Raw genomic sequence first — 21330 nt, forward strand, 5'->3', positions numbered from 1 at the left:
CCGTATGACCTCCCAAGATAATTATCTTCGGTTATAGTCACAGCCGTTTATATTCCCCCTCAAGCAAATACCACGACGGCACTCAAGGAACTACATTGGACTTTATGGAAACTGGAAACCACATATCCTGAGGCCACATTTATTGCAGCTGGGGATTTTAACAAAGCAAATTTGAGGAAAACACTACCAGTTCTATCAACACATTGACAGTAGTACTCGATCTGGAAAAACACTAGACCACTGCTACTCCCCCTTTTTGAGATGCCTACAAGGCCCTCCCCGTGGCAAATCAGATCACAACATTTTGATCCTCCCTTCCTATAGGCAGAAACTCAAACAGTAAGTACCCTGCTAAGGTCTATTCAACGCTGGTCTGACCAATCGGAATCCATGCTTCATGATTGTTTTGATCACGTGGACTGGGATATGTCCCGGGTAGCCTCTCAGAATAACATTGACGTATACACGGACATGGTGACTGAGTTCATCAGGAAGTGTATAGAGGATGTTGTTCCCACGGTGACTATTAAAACCTACCCAAACCAGAAACCGTGGATAGATAGCTGCATTTGCGCAAAACTGAAAGCGCAAACCACCGCATTTAACCATGGCAAGGTGACTGGAATATGGTAGAATAAAAACAGTGTACTTATTCCCTCCATAAGGCAATCAAACAGGCAAAACTTCAATACAGAGACAAAGTGGAGTCGCAATTCAACGGCTCAGACACGAGACAATCACGGATTGCAAAGGGAAAACCAGCCATGTCAAGGACACAGAAGTCTTGCTTCCGGACAAGCTAAACACCTTCTTCGCCCGCTTTGAGGATAACACAATGCCATCGACATGGCCCGCTCCAAAGGACTGTAGCCGGCATGATGAAGACATTTAAGTGTGTTTACCCCTCGTAAAGCTGCCAGCCCAAACGGCATCCCCAGCCGCTTCCTCAGAGCATGCGCAGGCCAGCTGGCTGGAGTGTTTACGAACATATTCAATCTCTCCCAATCCCATTCTGCTGTACCCACTTGCTTCAAGATGTCCACCTTTGTTCCTGTACCCAAGAAAGCAAAGGTAACTGAACTAAATTACTATTGCCCCGAACCATTCACGTCTGTCATCATGAAGTGCTTTGAGATGCTAGTTAAGAATCATGTCACCTCCACCTTACCTGACACCCTAGACCCACTTCAATTTGCTTACCACCCTAATAGATCCACAGATGATGCAATCGCCATCGCACTGCACACTGCCCTATCCCATTTGGGGGAATACCTACGTAAGAATGCTGTTCATTGACTGTAGCTCAACATTCAGTGGCATAGTACCCTCCAAGCTCATCATTAAGATTGGGGCCCTGGGTCTGAACCTCACCCTGTGGAACTGGGTCTTGATCTTCCTGACGGGCCGCCTCCAGGTGGTGAAGGTAGGAAACAACACACCCACTTCGCTGATTTGATGAAATATCTCAAAATGTCAAGTGCCATAATTCAGTAAAACAGTCGTGACTAGGTACACAGTATTAAACATGACATTGGCAAACAAAGATTTTAGCATTTTTAATTGGAGGGGAAGAGGGTTTATCAACCAGGTAATGTCATACCTATTCAATCAAAACAAAGGGATTAAAAGAGGAATAATAAAAATTACCAAGGAGGAGGCGGATCCCATTTCTCCTCCTCCTAAATAACCTGCTCCTGTTACCGAGTGGATTAGAGCAGGGAAAGTGGCTGTCTGGGCAGAAAAGGGGATTTAAACCACACTGTGTGTGTGTGTGTGTGTGTGTGTGTGTGTGTGTGTGTGTGTGTGTGTGTGTGTGTGTGTGTGTGTGTGTGTGTGTGTGTGTGTGTGTGTGTGTGTGTGTGTGTGTACTCATCAGGGAGGGTGGATGCACGTTGGCTGACCGAGGCAGGCTATCTGCCTGGGTTTATTTCCCTATTTGTGGATTAATTGCCTTTTCTCTGAGATTCGGCAGCAGCCCTTTATCAAATCTCCAACAGCTTCTAAAATCCCACAGTGCTCACCTGAGCTTCTGAGAACAACAGTAACAACAACACACCCACACAGGGAATAAATGTCAAATATGCCTTGAGGAGCCTCATCAACATTTTAGCATTTAACTGATAGCTGATAACTGGCTCATCATGGTGAATGTGTCCCAATGCGGCCAACATTATACTGTAACTAGTACACAGCCCAGGATATATGTTAGAAAGCAGAACAGGCAGGGATGGGCTGTGGGCATAGGGGAGATTGCAGGAGGGTGGCTGCAGGAGGGTGACTGAGCCTTGAGACAGCCCAATGGGAGTAGGAGAGGAAATGTCAACTGGTTTAATACTGCAGCTGCTCGTTCACCCATGCCTTTCACTTTATCACCTCCACTCACATGTGTTTCCCTCATAAGCTAAGAAACACAATTATCTTAAAAGGCCAGTGGTGCCCACAGCGCTCATGTGAAAAAAACAACTATATTTGCTGTATTCACATGCTGCTGTCCATCCAGCAGCTCCGACAGACCTAACATCACATGATGCTAGACTTCCATTTCAGACCTGCCAGAACCTGCTGGAGAAAGATAGTACCAGTCCCTTCAGGATTCTGCAGCATTCTTTTGTGATAGTTGCGGGACAAAATGCTTGATTTTGTTGCAGCAATTTTTACATTTTGCATGGCAAGTTGAGATGATTTTGTCTGATTTATCACAAAAAAATGTGGTGGAAGGTTTGTTGACGTGTTGCTTGATTGAACCATTTTATGCAATAAAAGTAAGGTGATTGGTTACAATTGCGCACCCCCTTTTGTAGTGCAGTGATCGGATAGTTATCCGCAGTAATACTGCAATGATTTGACAGTTTTATGCAGTAATAGTGCAGTTATTGGCCAAATTTGCAAGCCATGGGAATTGTTGATTTTGTAAATACTGGAGGGACTGTAATACAAATACACTCAAACACACTCTGTCAGTCAGTCAGGCCATTCACTGACAGTGAGACAGGGGGCACTGTGGTCATCTCTGTCAAACTGGCAAATTGGTATTACATCTAAATGAGAGAATTTCCTCAACAAATTAGCTATCCTACATGTATTAGTACTCTTACTAACAATGGCCATTATTTTGTTTGCCTTCAAACAGTAAGCACTGTCCAGATAATTTAATCCACCACACACAAACAAACAAAACAATACACACACGCTACATCTGTATGTTGCTTGACATGAAATCTACCCTGTCCAATTAGGCTCTGTTAACAGAGGCACACACAGCAGAACTCAAGGTGGGATTTGAGGCCTCGTGAGTTACAGGTATGTGGGAAAGTGGAGCAGGTTGTAGTGGAGCAGGTTGTAGTGGAGCAAGTTCCTTGGCGTCCACATCACCAACAAACGAACGTGGTCCAAGCACACCAAGACAGTCATGAAGAGGGCACGACAAAACCTATCCCCCCTCAGGAGACTGAAAAGATTTGGCATGGGTCCTCATATCCTCAAAAGGTTTTACAGCTACACCATCGAGAGCATCCTGATGGGTTGAATCACTGTCTGGTATGGCAACTGCTCGGCCTTCGACCGCAAGGCACAGTACATCTCCTGGGCTAAGCTTCCTGCCATCCAGGACCTCTATACCAGGCAGTGTCAAAGGAACGGCCCTAAAAATTGTCAAAGACTACAGCCACCCTATTCATAGACTATTCTCTCACTTCCGCACCGCAAGTGGTACCAGAGCGCCAAGTCTAGGTCCAAGAGCTTCTAAACAGCTTCTACCCCCAAGACATAAGACTCCTGAACAGCTAATCAAATGGCTATCCAGACTATTTGCACCCCCCCTCCCCATCCCCCTACGCTGCTGTTACTCTCTGTTATTATCTATGCATAGCCACTTTAATAACCCTACCTCCATGTACATAATTACCTCAATTACCTCAACACCGGTGCCCCCGCACATAGACACACTGACTCTGAACCGGTACCCCCTGTATGTAGCCCCGCTATTGTTATTTACTGCTGCTCCTTAATTATTTGTTTTTCTTATCTCTTACTTTTTTGTTGTTGGTATTTTCTTAAAACTGCATTGTTAGTTAAGGGCTTGTATGTAAGTAAGCATTTCACTGTTATATATGTGACAAATAACATTTTAATTTGATTTTATTTGATATGATATCATGACAACCTGGCTGCAAAACATGCAACTGTCCCCAGAAATGTGATTGACATGTTTGCCTAACCTTCCACTGTTATTAGGTCTAGGCTTCTGTACATTGTAGGTCGCTTCTATACATTGCTAATAATAGCCTATGGAAATAGCCTACTTTACACATTGCTTATCTCATAAGCTTTGCTAAGCTGTAAGTTTTCTTTTGACTTCTCATTAGATTTTTCCATATTGGTATTGTTTGCTCAATGTCATTTCTTGTTGCCTTTAAAATCTTTCATTCAAAATAAAGCTGTGATAAAGAATCACCTATAGACTCTGACTTTCACAATTGTTCCCATTTGAAAGCTGCAACTAGGACATTAAACACTTAATTAGAATAGCCTATTTGGGAAATACTCTTCATAGCTTTAACTTTTCTTAATGCTTTTGATGGGCTATTTTAATTAGTAGGATTTGGCTTTGGCCGTTTGGTTCGGAACAGCAAGGAGGAGAGATGCATGCATCATTGTCCCACACGATGAAGTCTGGGAGGGGACTGTTTATCTGTTTCCGTCTGTTAGTACGTTAGTGCGTTTATCACACGTGATATCTCAAAACAGCACTGGCCCGATTTTGACAAAACTTAGGTGAATGATGCGTCTTGCCATAGAGATTCGGAATTTACTAAATTACACTGATTGGCCAGATGGGGTCACTATAACAACAGAATGAAAATGCTACCTTTGAAAGGTCACGCCCCTCATCCCATTTGACCTTAAGTCATGGAATTCGGTACATAGGTCCCTCTCCTCACAAGGAAGAAATTTGACTAGGGACCCATAAGGTCCACCATGACAGATTTTCTGCCATTTAGAATTTTGTGAAAAATGCTACTCTTCTGGCACTGAATGACTGATCTGCACGAAACTGTATAGGCGGCATCCATGGACAATGGTCTGTCAACGTAATATCTCAGACACCACTGGCCCTGCATCATTCATGGGGAACGACATGTTTACTGTTGCCTTCTTTCTTTTAGACTAAGCTTTGCTCAACTGTAAGATTTGTTCAAACTACTCGTTCGATTTTTCTCTATTGCTATTGTTTGTTATAACTATCTCATTATTACCTTAGGCTTGTCATGTTTCTAGGTTATTCAGAAACAACTTAAAACTTTTGGAGGACTCTGTTAAATAAATAAATTGTTTGATCATGAAGTAGCGGGGCGGGAGGAGGCGAGAGAAGACAGCATGCATAAAAACAGAAGTTATGTTCATATCAAATGAAGAGAAAAGAGAAAATGTGGATTATAAAATAATTAGATGGCTGTCAATCATCTTCGATATCTGTTACTATCGTAATATTGCCCAACAATATGATGGAGCAGCATCTCTCCTTAGGTTGAGTGCAGTCCTCTCTGGTGAACTTAGAGCAAGCTCCACCACCCATACAGTGTTTCAGACCTTTCCTTCCCATACATAGAGCCTGCTATAGAAGGCCTGTAGGCAGATGCAGTGTAAATGTCAATTCTACAGAAAGTACATGTGTGTGAATGTGTTCAGAAATTGTGTCTTTACAGTGTGTGGGTGAAGGCACATAAATGTACGTACCACAGGGGGCTGGTGAGGGGAGGTAACAATAGTAACAAACACATGTGTTTGAAACCATTCTATAAATTCCATTCCAGTGATTATTATGAGCCCGTCCTCCCAACCTGCCTGTGGTAAGTACAGTATGGAAGGGAGGGAGTGTGGGTGTTAGACAGCATGCACGTACAGTATGAGATTGGATATGTGTGTGCGTGTGTGATTCGTGTCAGAGGGGGTACAGACAGTCTAATCTCCTCACACCTTTCTTCTCTCAGACTCTTCTGTCACTTGCCTTGAGCTCTTTCTATTTTTTCACTGTCTTTCTGCTGAGGGGTCAGAGTTCAGCCTGGTGATAAGGGAATTGAAATCACAGTATCTTTCTCCTCGACTTCTCTCACTATCTGGCCCCGCTACAAGAGTGATCAGTCTCCTCTATCTGTGCCTGAGCGGTAGAGCCTGGGTCTGGCTGATGTGGCCTGACAGAAGTCATCTCTCTCTGTGTATCGCTGTACCGACTCTGATACAGAGGGGACCTCTATGGCCCAGCTCTCTTCTCACCAGCTCCCACTGGAGATGACCTCTCTCCATATATCACTAACTGTCTCTCCGTGCTGCAGAGCTCAGCTTAATAATATGCTGCAGTGCCTGCTGTTGATGCTATACTGCGACTCCACATAACACACCCCATTCAGCTTTGGTTTTTGCCAATGAAACGACATGCTTTAGTTGGTTAATGAATGCCGAGGTCTATCAGTACATGATGGTGTGTCATAATGAATGCCAATGAGAAGCTCTGCATGCCACCCAATTAACATTAGCTGGGCTCATACACACACCGGCTGTTTCCACATTGGCCACTGGTAACAAAGCATCTAACACATAGACGAGAGAGAGAGAGAGAGAGAGAGAGAGAGAGAGAGAGAGAGAGAGAGAGAGAGAGAGAGAGAAAATAAAAAAAAGCAGGCTTATCATGATTAATCATCTCTGGGATGTGTCAGGTTGAATGTCTAGATCCCTCCTCAGGTCCACTGAGTGAACCCAGTCAGTTCAGTTATCTGGTCTATTGTCAGAGCCCTGTCTGTATGCCCCTGGCCTCACAGCTGGCCTTAGAGAGGCAGAGAGAGGGGGAGAGATGGGGAGAGAGAGAAAGTAGTGAGACAGAAAAGAGGACAGCTGGAGAGATACATACCCAAAGGGAGAGTGATGGATGGAGGAACGAGGTGAGATAGAGAGATATGGAGAGAAAATTAGGAGATGAGGAAAAGAGATTGTGATTGTAAAATCAGGGATGCCTGAAGATTGAGAGATAAAGAGAGAGAGAGTGAATGAATGACTGAGAGAGAAGGGCAATGGAAGCGGGTGAGCGAATAGAGAGAGAGAGTGATGAGAGAGAGAGAGAGAGAGAGAGAGAGGGACTGATGAGGGAGAAAGTTAGTGGCTGCTTGGTATGATCAGGCCTGCAGGCGTCTTTTGCTCAACACTCTCAATGGCTCCATTATGCGTTGAATTACAGATGGGACATCCTCCCTTTCCCCCTCCTCCCTCCCTCCATTCTCTGGCTCCCCTCCTGCCGAACACTGCCGTGGGCACGGAACTCAGCCGTAAAACCAGCCCAGCCCACAATCCCCCTCTGAACCCAGGATAGGCATATATTTAACAGTTGAAAGTTATTTTATTCCTCCAGAAGACTGGCTGTTAGAAGTGCACCATTATGCCTCCCATTCTCTTTGGAGGAGTAAATTATTCATGTATCACCAATGGTATAAATGAGATATACAGTGTGAGCTCCCAACAGGAGTCCCTGGGAAGCTCCTGGCTGTAGCGGGGGATGCTAGATTAACGGTGGGGGAGACACAGACACACCAACACAAACAGAAGAGACGCTGGGAACAGGTCTAAAAGTCGCTGTAAAGACGCCTGAGATTAAATAAGCGCATATTCTGCCCAAGGCATGTCGAAATTAGCAGCAGCAGCAGCAGCAGCAGCAATTTTACCATCAACAAGCACATATACCATTAACGTTTGAGGCAGAGGAATGTGGAGTCTGGATAGAACTGTACGTCTGCGGTGTAAAAGTTTTAGAACATTATGGATGAGATTGTGTCTGATATATACTGTATCACCCCTGGCTGGGAAACTAGCACCACTTTCATCATGCGTAGGGGTGTTCGTTAAGTCTCCATTTAGTGTGCTGCAGACCTATGAAAAAGTATGTGGTCAAGGGCCCCCCCGAGTGGCGCAGCGGGCCAATGCACTGCATTGCAGTGCATGAGGCGTCACTACAGACCCGGGTTCGATCCCAGGCTGTTTCACATCAGGCCGTTACCTGGAGTCCCATACGACGGTGCACAGCGTTGTCTGGGTTTGGCGAGGATTGGGGAGGGTTTGGGCGCGGGGGCTTTACTTGGCTCGTCACGTTCTAGCGCCTCCTTGTGGCAGGCCGGGCCAGGCTGACTTCAGTCGGCAGTTGAGCGGTGTTTCCTCCGACACATTGGTGCGGCTTGCTTCCAGGTTAAGTGGCCGGATGTTAAGAAGGGTGGTTTAGCGGGTCATGTTTCGGAGGACACAAACTCGACCTCCGCCTCTCCCAAGTCGGTTGGGGAGTTGCATCGATGAGACTGGATCGCAATTTGATATCATGAAAAAGGGGGTAATAATACAAATAAAAAATAAGTATGAGATCATCTAAATTCATTTCATATACTTTTAACTAACTGGTTTCCCCAATCATCTGGCCGGATGTTAGCTAGCTAGTGTTCATATGGATGTCACAGTGACATGCCAATTAGCTAACGTTACTGCACCCCTGTAAGCAAGGCGACAAGGCAAGCAAATGACCAGTGCACCGTTGTGCTTGCCGACATGGGATGCTTCCCACTGGGCAGCTACTGTGTCGCCAGCAGTAGCTAGTAACGTGGCCAATCTTTCCCTCCCAGGATTGTATTGTCCCACAACGGTGCACTGATGTCCCGCAGCGGTGTGGGAAATAGCTAGTGTAGCCAATATCAGGGGGTGACAATTACAGCAAGCATATGCATACAACGCATACAACACATACAAGTAACAGTACACTCATCATCAGTACTTACATCAAAAATAAACAACTGTCCGTTTTATTAACTGAAACTGTACAATTATTTTGTATATAAAACTAACAGTAAAATCCGACAACGACTCTGACTCATCATCTTTGGCTACAAAACCAAAGTCCAAATTATTGTGGTAGTTTAATGGTAAACTTGCCCATAGCTGTATACCACATAGTCACAACCGACTAGAGTTAGTGTATACTCACAGAATAGGGAGAGCAGGACTAGAGATACCGTATACTCACAGAATAGGGAGAGCAGGACTAGAGATACCGTATACTCACAGAATAGGGAGAGCAGGACTAGAGATACCGTATACTCACAGAATAGGGAGAGCAGGACTAGAGATACCGTATACTCACAGAATAGGGAGAGCAGGACTAGAGATACCGTATACTCACAGAATAGGGAGAGCAGGACTAGAGATACAGTAAGTATACTCACAGAATAGGGAGAGCAGGACTAGAGATACCGTATACTCACAGAATAGGGAGAGCAGGACTAGAGATACAGTAAGTATACTCACAGAATAGGGAGAGCAGGACTAGAGATACCGTATACTCACAGAATGGGGAGAGCAGGACTAGAGATACCGTATACTCACAGAATAGGGAGAGCAGGACTAGAGATACTGTATACTCACAGAATAGGGAGAGCAGGACTAGAGATACCTAATACTCACAGAATAGGGAGAGCAGGACTAGAGAAACCGTATACTCACAGAATAGGGTGAGCAGGACTAGATACCGTATACTCACAGAATAGGGAGAGCAGGACTAGAGATACCGTATACTCACAGAATAGGGAGAGCAGGACTAGAGCCAGCAGCATCATCAGGTTGGAGCATACAGAGCCAGCACTGCTACAGTCCATTCTGTTCTTCTTACAGGTGCACACTTGGACCTTGATCTCGGTGCTGTTGGAGAGTGGAGGCAGGCCAGAGTCTGTCACTACCAGGGGTAACTGGTAGTTGGCCCTCTTCATACTCTGTAGCAGCATGATCTGGGCATGTGTGTCTGAAATAGAGACCAGGCAATGAGGTTAACTGACAAGATAATTATGTTTATATACTTACATGCTGGAGCATGGGCCACACTGTACAATCATGACAGTTAATTAAACAGACAAATGAATAGAGATGCATAAACAGCACACATGCACGCAGCAGGGATGGGGTCAATTTTAGTAATTGAAAAAATGGTATCTCAGTAAACTGAAAACTAGAAGCAATTTAATTCACACACACAGACACACACACACAGACACACACACACACACACACACACACACACACACACACACACACACACACACACACACACACACACAGAAACACACACACACACACACACACAGACACACACACACATACACACACAAACAAACACAGACCAGACTAACAGAAGTAAACACACATAGGTCATGGCCAGGATCATTCTAGCTAGAATGCTGTATATCCATGTCTCGTCAACCTGTCTCTTTGTGCTCCCTATCTATCCCAGCAGAGTTGATTGAAGGGCATTTCCCCCTGTCACCCACATGCAATGCTTTTGCACAGGCTTTAGCCTCTGTCAGTCAGTCCTTCAATCAGAAGAGCAGCAGGTCCGGCAGACATGATGCAAATCCTGAATCAATGTCTGTGCTCCATGTCTGCCGCTCCTCTCCTCCACAGCCCTGCTGTCCCACTGAGGCCACCCATTGAACCTGACATTACGGAGACATATTGCAGAGAACAGTAGGCCTACTGTCTAACGCCTGTCCCCAGAGACACACACACACAGAAATAACCGAAGAAGCACATTCAACGGATGTATGGCAGACCCCCCCCCAACCCCCCCACCCCCATGTTTCTAATGACAAGTCTTCTCACTTGATATGGGAGAGGAGACCGTATGAAATAGCCCTATAATTCCCCACTTTACCCATCACAAAACATGGGCTTGTCCTGCTAAAATGTACTGTGAGTGCCTGTATCAGTCTAGGGGGTGTGCTGTAGGTTACAGTCTGAACTCACTGTTGACCCTGGAGACCTTCCACGTCTTCTCCAGCCCTGGCTGCTTCCCCAGCTCGATCTTAAAGGGCCCAGCGTTGGGGTGGATGTCCCTGTCCCGCCCCCCCACGATCACCACACTGTCCTTGGTGTCTTCACACACCCGTACCACAGATGGGTGAACGTAGGGAGCATTGTCATTGTAGTCCTCTAGGTGGATGACCAGAGTGCCAGTACCAGAGGCTGGGCGACTACCTGTGAGTAGGACACAATACACACCTGTTAGAAAAACATCAACAACACAGCTCTGTTACAAACACGAGGCACTGTTGTGAGTACTGTAGCTATACACATTTCTCTGATGGCTTGGGACATTTCCATTTCAGATTTACCAAGTATCAGTTTCTTTCCACTTCAATACAGGGTTGATTCAGGCGGCTCCAAGGTCTCCAGATACTAGCTATGTGATAAACTTCTCTCTTTCCTTTGACTCTGAGCTTCAATCAACTTAATAGAGAACTGTACAAAACAAACTGTGTGTCATTTCCAGATCAAAGGAACATGAATCACTTGGATCATGGTTGAGAGAGATGTGGCTTGGCAGAGCAGGTCCCTGTGTTGTGTAGATGAGATTACTCTTTATTGAATGACGCAGAGAGACACTGTGTGCGGTTTGATTCAGGCATGGCTGTGCTGTATGAGGGAGGCATGGCTGTGCTGTATGATTCAGGCATGGCTGTGCTGTATGATTCAGGCATGGCTGTGCTGTACGATTCAGGCATGGCTGTGCTGTATGAGGGAGGCATGGCTGTGCTGTATGAGTCAGGCATGGCTGTGCTGTATGATTCAGGCATGGCTGTGCTGTATGAGTCAGGCATGGCTGTGCTGTATGATTCAGGCATGGCTGTGCTGTATGAGTCAGGCATGGCTGTGCTGTATGAGCCAGGCATTGCTGTGCTGTATGATTCAGGCATGGCTGTGCTGTATGATTCAGACATGGCTGTGCTGTATGAGTCAGGCATGGCTGTGCTGTATGAGTCAGGCATGGCTGTGCTGTATGAGTCAGGCAAGGCTGTGCTGTACGAGGGAGGCATGGCTGTGCTGTATGAGTCAGGCATGGCTGTGCTGTATGAGCCAGGCATGGCTGTGCTGTATGATTCAGGCATGGCTGTGCTGTATGAGTCAGGCATGGCTGTGCTGTATGAGTCAGGCATGGCTGTGCTGTATGAGCCAGGCATGGCTGTGCTGTATGAGCCAGGCATGGCTGTGCTGTATGAGTCAGGCATGGCTGTTCTGTATGAGCCAGGCATGGCTGTGCTGTATGATTCAGGCATGGCTGTGCTGTATGATTCAGCCATGGCTGTGCTGTATGAGCCAGGCATGGCTGTGCTGTATGAGCCAGGCATGGCTGTGCTGTATGATTCAGGCATGGCTGTGTGGTATGATTCAGGCATGGCTGTGCTGTATGAGCCAGGTATGGCTGTGCTGTATGATTCAGGCATGGCTGTGCTGTATGATTCAGGCATGGCTATGCTGTATGATTCAGGCATGGCTGTGCTGTATGATTCAGGCATGGCTGTGCTGTATGAGTCAGGCATGGCTGTGCTGTATGAGTCAGGCATGGCTGTGTGGTATTTTGTCTGCTGTTGTACTAGGGCTCTATATAGGGAATAGGGTGTCATTTGGGGTGCAAGCTTTCTGTTGCTTAGAGATTAGAGGGGATTGAAAAGCAGCTTCATTCAAAATAGCCCTGGAGGTCACTGGCAATTACCCACACATGGCAAAATCAGCAATTAGAGAATCATCTCACCACAATGCGCTTTCCAGGAACCTGGAAGAGTTTGAGTGGAGGGGAGGTGAACGTGTCAAGATGCATGTGTCATAAATGTCAAACTGTTCAAACGAGAGCCGGTTTAATTTTCATTGCTGTGTTATTAGGGAGGTGGCGCTTTGAGTGGGGGCATTTTCCTCTATTGAAAGATTAAAACGGAGAGAGATAATCCTTATGACTCTCCGTAAACCGAAAAACAAAATCAACCTATAAAGTTCCTTTTGCTATAAAAATCCCAGCAGATATAGACCTATCACCTCAGACTGGAGACACACAAACCCATACACAACATCAATGTGTGGTATCAAATGGAAACAAAACACTTCCAGACAAAACCTTGTTATGGGATTGAGAATGGATATATAGCTCTGTCTGCACATCAACATTCAATTCAACAACAATCCCATATTCAAGGACAATATCATTTTAACACCAGAAAACACACTCTTTACCATCTGTCACAACACGAACAAGAGCATTACGGGTGGAGAACTGAAGTACCGGTACCCAGCTTAAAGCCAACAGAGCAGTGTTGTGTTGTGATGACAGGAAAACAGTTGCTATAGCTCACACTGGGACAAAGAAAAGGCTCCTGGATCTGGAGATGCACTGCTGATGAGACACAATCAGGCACAACAGCTGCTCAATCTGAACTAAACAAACATGAGCATACAGATGGAACAAACGTGGAAATGAATTATGATTTGTGCTCTAAAGGGGAAAGATCTTTGGTCATTTGTCGAACTTTTTCCTCATTGTTAATGTGTTTATAGCAGGTGGGTGTTAGTGTTAGATCAGGAGAAAGAGATCACTTTCATGGATGATTACTTTCATAGATTACTTGTAAGCATTTGGGTGTGGTTCATCTAACAGAGTTCAGCTTAGGGCCTTAAAGAGTTACGTTTCAGTAACAGATACGGCACGCTGCTGTAGCAGCCCCTTGATTTTGATTTAAAGGGTGCGATTAGAATTTTTTTGTTTTGATGAAGATGGAGGTTGTTGGGGACAAGGGCCTGTGATTATCTGTATTTATTTCAACACATCAACACTATAGAGACTGAGTTTTCTTCTCCCCATGTGTCCCAGCAAAAACAGATGTCGCATGAAACATGTAAATTCTGCCCATTTATAGTGAGACAAGCAGACGCTGTGCTTGGCTAGAGTTTAATGAAGCCGTTTGTCTTCTGTTGGCATCTAAAATGCATATTCCCTCATATAATCACTCTCTCTCCCTCTTTCCCTCCTCCTCGTCATCTTCATTATCATCACATCCACATCAACATGTCTCAGCACAAACTGAGCTCATCTTTTGTCCTCTACTTCACTCTGCTATGTCACATAGATTAAGTTAAACTCATATGTGTGTTGAGAGGCATTAAATCATTACCCAGTGTACAGTTTGTTTGCATTCAAGCTTATCTCGCATTCATTAATAGGCAATTTGGTCACACTTCAGCATTACATTAAAGGAATTAATGCTACAACAGAGTAACAATAAAACCTATTTCCCCCCCATATAGGCGACACACAATATTGTTGGCAGTAAAAGTTGACTGAGAGTTTAAATTCATCTTTGTAACCATTGACATTGGGTGTTTACTTTCTACTGACTGATCGTCATCTTTTTACTTCCACCAAACAACGACTCAGACAGATCAATCTTCATTATGCCACATCATTATACAGAGATTGTACATCAAACCAGCCAAAAGTTTCTATGCAGTACTTGCCTAAGGATACTGCTAATACTTCATAGCAACTTGTATAATTTCCCTGTATAATTTACCATTAAATATTATACTGTGCAATATAGGGCCAAGTGGTTATCCTTAAGTGTTTTTCCTAGCAATGCAATACAATTATTGTATTTTCAGAAATTAATATTGACCTGTGATACTCTACAAGTCTGAGTGCTGTTGTGTAATTGATATGCATCACTTTAAATAGCACTTTGTTACGATATGCAATAACCAGAAAGGTTCCTTTTGAGACAGGCAAAGCGAGAACGAGAGAGAGAAAGTGAGAACGAGATAGAGGGGGGGCAGCCATCATGAATAATCTGTTCTGGGATGTGAGTGGACCCAGTCAGTTCAGTTATCTGGTCTATTGTCAGTGCCCTGTCTGTACGCCCCTGGCCTTGCAGCTCTGCTATTCTCCTGTAGCAGCCCAGAGATGAGAAGTAGACGGGGAGCTGGTGAGATGGGGATTGGTTGACTTGTGGAGCTGGGATGGGAAGCTAATCCTCTGCTGCAGGCTGTGAGGAGAGATGCTCCCTTCTTCTTTCTCTTCCCCAGACCTTGTCTGGAGGCTAACACACTTCTTTGTTTCTCTCTTTCCCATCTCTGGGAAGGAAATGAGGGACAGGGCTGTGTTGAGACCAGCAGCAGTTTGAAATGGAGTTAGTGGAGCTTCTCCCTGGCGCACAATGTGATGGGCATACGATCTATAATCTAGTTCTGCTGCCCATTTAATCTGGGAAACAGGCTTTGTGGAGCAGTACGTACTTAAGATTGGTAAGAAAAACAACTTCACATTGGTTCAAATGAAATTGGAATATTCCAGTGCTCAGTCAAAGGAGTTTTATTTATTATGTGAGAGGGTTACTGTTGTTGGCTACTAAGAGCAACATATGATTTTGCTCTCTTCTTAATAACCTCTCCAAACACATAGGCCTGTCTGTGGAGAATAGGGCCCTACTCACATTCCACTGGGAGCTGAATGTTTGTGGACATTAAGACCTCGCAGCAGTCTTACCTGGCTAGCTGCTGCTTCTTTTCATTATAACACCCAGTAACTGTAGGAATTATTTAAAATACCAGCCACGGGTGGGGGGGGCCTTGGCTGGAAATGCTTATTATTGTGATTATTATTGTGATTATTTTCTACTAAAGCAGCTGATGGAGAAAACCGAAAGAAAAATAATCACAAGGTGGATGAGAAATAGCATTGCCAGAAAATGTCACAACATATCACACTCTCCCATGCAGCCAGGGAAACAAATTCACAGATGCAAAGCAAAGGGGGAATAGAGATTATTAGAAAAGAGGAGGGGAGAGGAGAGAAGGAGAAGAGAGGTGGCAGAGGAAGAAAAGAATAAGCAAAGGCATGAAGGAGTAGGATGTCAGGAGCAAGAAGGGTAGATTTGAGAATGGAGAGGTGCAATACATTTGGAAACTATTCAGACCCCTTGACTTGTTCCACATTTTGTTATGCCTTATTCTAAAATAGAGGAAATTATTTTTTTTGCTCATCATGTATTGACACACAATTTCCCACGGTGACAAAGAAAAAACAGGTTTTTAGAAATGTTGGCAAATTTATGAAATGAAAAAAGAGAAATAGCTTTTTTACATAAGTATACAGACCCTTTGCTATGAGCCTCGATATTGAGCTCAGGTGCATCCTGTTTCCATTGATCATCCTTGAGATGGACCTACAAATTGATTGGAGTCCACCTGTGGTAAATTCAATTGATTGGACAGGATTTGGAAAGGCACACACCTGTCTATATAAGGTCCCACCTGTTGACAGTGCATGTCAGAGCAAAAACCAAGCCATGAGGTCAAAGGAATTGTCCATAGAGCCGTGAAACAGGATTGTGTCGAGGCACAGATCTGGGGAAGGGTATCAAAAAAATTCTGCAGCATTGAAGGTCCCCAAGAACACAGTGGCCTCCATCATTCTTAAATGGAAGAAGTTTGAAACCACCAAGACTCTTCCTAGATTTGGCTGCCCGGACAAACTGAGCAATCGGGGGTGAAGGGCCTTGGTCAGGGAGGTGAGCAAGAACCTGATGGCAGCCCGCTTGGAGTTGCCAAAAGGCACCTAAAGACTCTCAGACCATGAGAAACAAGATTCTCTGGTCTGATGAAACGGAGATTGAACTCTTTGGTCTGAATGCCAAGCATCACGTCTGGAGGAAACCTGGCACCATCCCTACAGTGAAGCATGGTGGTGGCAGCATCATGCTGTGGGGATGAATTTCAGTGGCAGAGACTGGAAGACTAGACAAGATCGAGGGAAAGATGAACGGAGAAAAGTACAGAGATCCTTGATGAAAACACTGCTCTGGAGCGCTCAGGACCTCAGACTGGGGTGAAGGTTCACCTTACATCAGGACAACAAATCTAAGCACAGAGCCAAGAAGAGGCTTCGGGACAAGTCTTTGAATGTCCTAGAGTGGCCCAGCCAGAGCCCAGACTTGAATCCGATCTATTATCTCTGGAGAGACCTGAAAATAGCTGTGCAGCATGCTCCCCATCCAACCTGACAGAACTTATGAGGATCTGCAGAGAAGAATGGGAGATACTCGAGGCTGTAATCGCTTCCGAAGGTGCTTTAACAAAGTAAAGGGTCTGAATACTTATGTAAACATGATATCATATGCAAACATTTCTAAAAAACAGTTTTTGCTTTGTCATTATGGGGTATTGTGTGTAGATTGAAGATGTTTTTTATGATCAATTTTAGAATAAGGCTGTAAGGTAACAGAATGTGGAAAAATCAAGGGGTCTGAATACTTTCCAAATGCACTATACACCCTGAGAGAGAGGTATGAGTGGAACATGTCAGGTGGATACGCACGCAGGTAAAAGGAGAATGAAAACACAAAATGAGAGAGAAGTGGATGAGAGGCAATTTAACAATCTATTTTGAGAATGATAACACATGCAAAAAGGGTACTTATACACCATTATATCCCCTCTTCACACAGCCAGAAGGTAGAGAATGCGCTGCATAGAGTGGTCTTGTTTAGTCTCCCTAGATAAGGCCCTTCACTCACTAAATCACACACACCCCTCTCTCTCTCTCTCTCTTTCGTACTCTCTCTCTAGTGGATGATGTGAAAGACTATAGCTTCATGCTAATCTGATTGGCTGATCATTGCTGTAAATAAGCCCAGCCACAGCCAATTTAGCAATGGGAGGGTGTTATTAAGAAGGATGACTTCAGGGAGACAACTGAGGAGGACAGGTGCACTGCTAGTTTGACAAATTAGTTTCAAAAGCGACTTTTGGTTGTCATTTCATTCTATTAAGCTACTGGAAAGGCTACTGGCAAGACTAAAAAACAAAAGCAAAAGCATACTATTCACTCGGCTTCAAGCAAGCTCAGCCATCATGGCGTTACTATAACATGGTACAATGGCATGAGCCACAGTACTTACTGTAAATACAATTTAAGCAATGGATACCTAATTTGTGACTGGTTACAGGATCACAGGCATTTGGCGCTAGTTCCTACTTCACAGGAGGGCCGTTCGAAGAAATCATCATTATTATAATTATTGTATGCAAAAATGCCTTTTTGAATATGTGAACTTTAATGTGCCTTAATTACAAACATGTATGTGATCTTTTAATATGAATCAATTATAATTACGAGCCAAGGAGAAAGGACAGAGGCCATCCATGCCTATTTACTCTGTTCCATCTGACTGCGTAATCCACTGCCTCATCAGCCCAGCCAGGCAATGTATAAACTTGATCTCCACTATAAAAAGCATCTAGATATTATCTCACATTTATTTTAGACTAACATTTAGTTTTCAACAGCGGAGATTTGTATAAACCTTGCTGTCTGTCTCTCTGACAATCGCAACATTGTTTCAATATTCAAATTAGATATCCAGCTGTCCCATAGTAATGAACGTGTCAGGAGGAGACAGACAGGCAGCTTTTCTCAGCCAGTCGAAATCATGAATCACCTGGCATCATTTTTATGGAGATATACAAAGAAATGTAAATTGAAAAAAGGCCAAACGAAATGAAGTGCAGCTAGTTTTCAGTCTTTCCAACTTCAGCTTGAAGTAATTGTGTTAGCTGTGTTGTTGACTAGCTCCTCTGAACAACAATGTCCTGACGAGAAAGCACATTTTCTATGCCAAGCGAAATCGCACCTCATTAGCTCATTGTTATGGACATGTCCAAATAAATGTCACAATAAAACAGCTTAAACAAATTAAAATGTAGCTACTGTTGTTATTCTGGCCTCACTGTTTGAAATGACTGTAAGTTAGCCATTGTTGGCTAACTAGCAAGCAAGGGAACAGTATGGCAATGGAACATTTAGAACGAACGACTGTGTCGTGTCCATAGATACAGAACAAAAAGACTGAATGACTGGGTCGCGTCTCTGGCAACCGAACCGATAGAACGAACGACCAGCCGGCTTAGGTAGCAACCCTAGATTTGTGTCAGGACCGTGGATCTTGTGGAAGGATGAAATAGTATGAATAAATTAATCAAAATAACATTTTTAATGAAAATATGTCAATCATTGTTTGAATATGTTGGTAACCTGTTACTGGCCCGAAGCCAGTCTTTGGAGGATATATTGGCACGGTTTGTTGGCCCGAGATGAATATATCCTCCAAACACCGGCTACTCTGGCATTATCACTTAAATGGATATCTCATAGTTCAAGGGGTATGTTAAGGTCACCATACATAAAGTGTTCAACACAGTGTATCTCTGGTGATTTCAACATAGCAGGAAACTGATCCGTCGTTAATATCAGTGGTCTTTCTAACTAGGGGGCTTGTTGGAACCTACCATGGCAGAGACAAACCATTAAACTGTAGCCTGCCGGCCTATTGGCCATGCCTCCCTCTAAGACCAAAGCAGCTGATTGGTCTCCCATTTCCATCTAATGAGAGACAAACTAGGAGGATGAGTCAGTCACCCCACTTTACCAACACCCTGGCTGGCAGCTTTCATCACTAACGCCCACGGCGATGCCACAGCTTTGTGCTGTCTTTGAAATGACCTTATAACCAAAGGCAACAATGACACAATTAAGGCCTTTTTCTCCTCACAGTGACAGGTGATGCATCTGTAAGGTGCTACACTTGTATTTCTGTAGTGTCTTATACAATTTCAATTACATAAAAAAAAAGTGGTTCAAAAGCTCAGTGAAACACCTAGGGATAAACAGTACAGCACACTACAACTTATCAGAATCTCGTATTATTGTCCCACAAGAGGAAAATCTATACTATACTACACTACAACATACAGTTTATACACACAGCCTCCGTTCAATGACTATAGTCACATCTTCACCATGGCAAACTACTTTCACCATGGACACCACACTCTTAGAAAAAAAGGCTTCCAAAAGTGTTATTTGGCTGTCCAAATTGGTTTCAGGTTGAACTCTTTTGGGTCCCATGTAGAACTTTCTGGGGAAAGGGTCTACATCAAACCCAGTAGGTGTCACGCCCTGACCTTAGTTATCTTTGTTTTCTTTATTATTTTGGTTTGGTCAGGGTGTGACGAGGGTGGTATGTGTGTTTTTGTCGTGTCTAGGGGTTTTTGTATATCTATGGGGTTTTGGTTTGTCTAGGTAAATGTAGGTCTATGGTGGCCTGAATTGGTTCCCAATCAGAGGCAGCTGTTTATCGTTGTCTCTGATTGGGGATCCTATTTAGGTTGCCATTTTCCAGTTTGGTTTTTGGGTTATTGTCTATGTGTAGTTGTTTGCTTACCACGCTGCGTCTTGGTCTCCGCTTTATGACGAACGTGACAGTAGGGTTCTACCTGGAACCAAAAAGATTTCTTCAAAGTGTTCTCCTCTGGGGACAGCCGATGAAACGTTAAAGGTTCTAGATAGCACCTTTTTTTCTAAGAGTGTAGACAGATTTGTAACAACAAACAAGGCAAACTTTTCTCTCTTGCCAATTTAAAAGTGTCCTTTAATCACAGACATGGGAACATCTGAAGGACGACTGCTTTTCTTCTCTAAGGGCTCTCTCTCGCTCTGGCGAGGATGAAAACAACTTGTTTGGTCAGAAAGCAGGAGAGAGAGTGGGAGGGAGAAAGAGGGTGAGAGAGCGTCAAGGTTAATGAGACAGAGAGGCGAGACAGGAGAAAACAGAAGGCGAGGCAACGGCAGGCTGTGATCTCCTCCGCTTCCCCGACCATATCCCATTACAGCGCCATTATCCGGGGCCGGACGCCGGCTCCTCTTCCCTCTCCCCTCCCCTGTGCGGCCCGCTTTGAAGCCCTGGGTCATAATTGATTGGCTGTGTAGAAACACATGTCTGCTACGTAGTTAACCTCTTCACCCGCAGCTCTCCTCTTCATAAAGGGACAGCTCTGACTGAAACACACAGGATGCAATCAAAAGCAGCACTCAGTACACTCAGAGGGAGGAGGTAACCTGGCTCATCCTTCCATCTCTCTCTTTTGGATGGGAGCCTGTGCTCTGCAGATCTGGCTGCTGGAAGGACCTGAGACAGAGTATTTTGGTGTTTGTTATTGAGGGGAAGCTGAAGCCTTTTAAACACCCTTAATTGTGCATCCAGTCAGCTAGCCTGGAGCTGATCTAACCTATTCAGAATGCTTCAATCTGTTAAGAGCACAGTCAGTCCCAAATCCCAAATTAGCTGGGCATTGATTCGTCAATAATTGAATCACAGCCCTCAGTGAGTTCTACATTAAGCAGTAAAAGCCCAGCCAGACACAGATCTATAGAATGTAGATCTGTAATCTGTCAGACTAATGCATTGTCAGTGGTGACTGATCTAGAATGAAGCCCCAGATGCAGTGCAGTGGGCTGACATGATGAGTCACGATGCTATCCCCACGGAGCCCATCTCCATGTAATCCGCTAGTTAACGTTAATCCATCTCAATATCTCCCTCTGCCTGATTCACCACAGACTGACTACCTGGAGGTGTGGAGCAGATTTAGCTCTAAATC

The 21330-nt window shown here is 44.4% G+C and overlaps 1 protein-coding gene across 2 annotated transcripts in view; it reads right to left on the minus strand.

The window, feature by feature from the left end:
* Positions 1 to 21330, minus strand: part of cdh13 (cadherin 13, H-cadherin (heart)) — a 526708-nt gene that overhangs the window by 6213 nt on the left and 499165 nt on the right. For both annotated transcript variants that reach the window (XM_036954055.1, XM_036954048.1), the window contains 2 exons: positions 10819 to 11049; positions 9602 to 9820 (listed from right to left, as the gene is read on the minus strand). In XM_036954055.1, the coding sequence (XP_036809950.1) occupies positions 9602 to 9820; positions 10819 to 11049 (450 nt within the window). The remainder of the gene's footprint in view (positions 1 to 9601; positions 9821 to 10818; positions 11050 to 21330) is intronic.

This window comes from Oncorhynchus mykiss, chromosome 2 (assembly GCF_013265735.2).
Source record: "Oncorhynchus mykiss isolate Arlee chromosome 2, USDA_OmykA_1.1, whole genome shotgun sequence".
In the NCBI taxonomy this organism is placed as follows: Eukaryota; Metazoa; Chordata; class Actinopteri; order Salmoniformes; family Salmonidae; genus Oncorhynchus; species Oncorhynchus mykiss.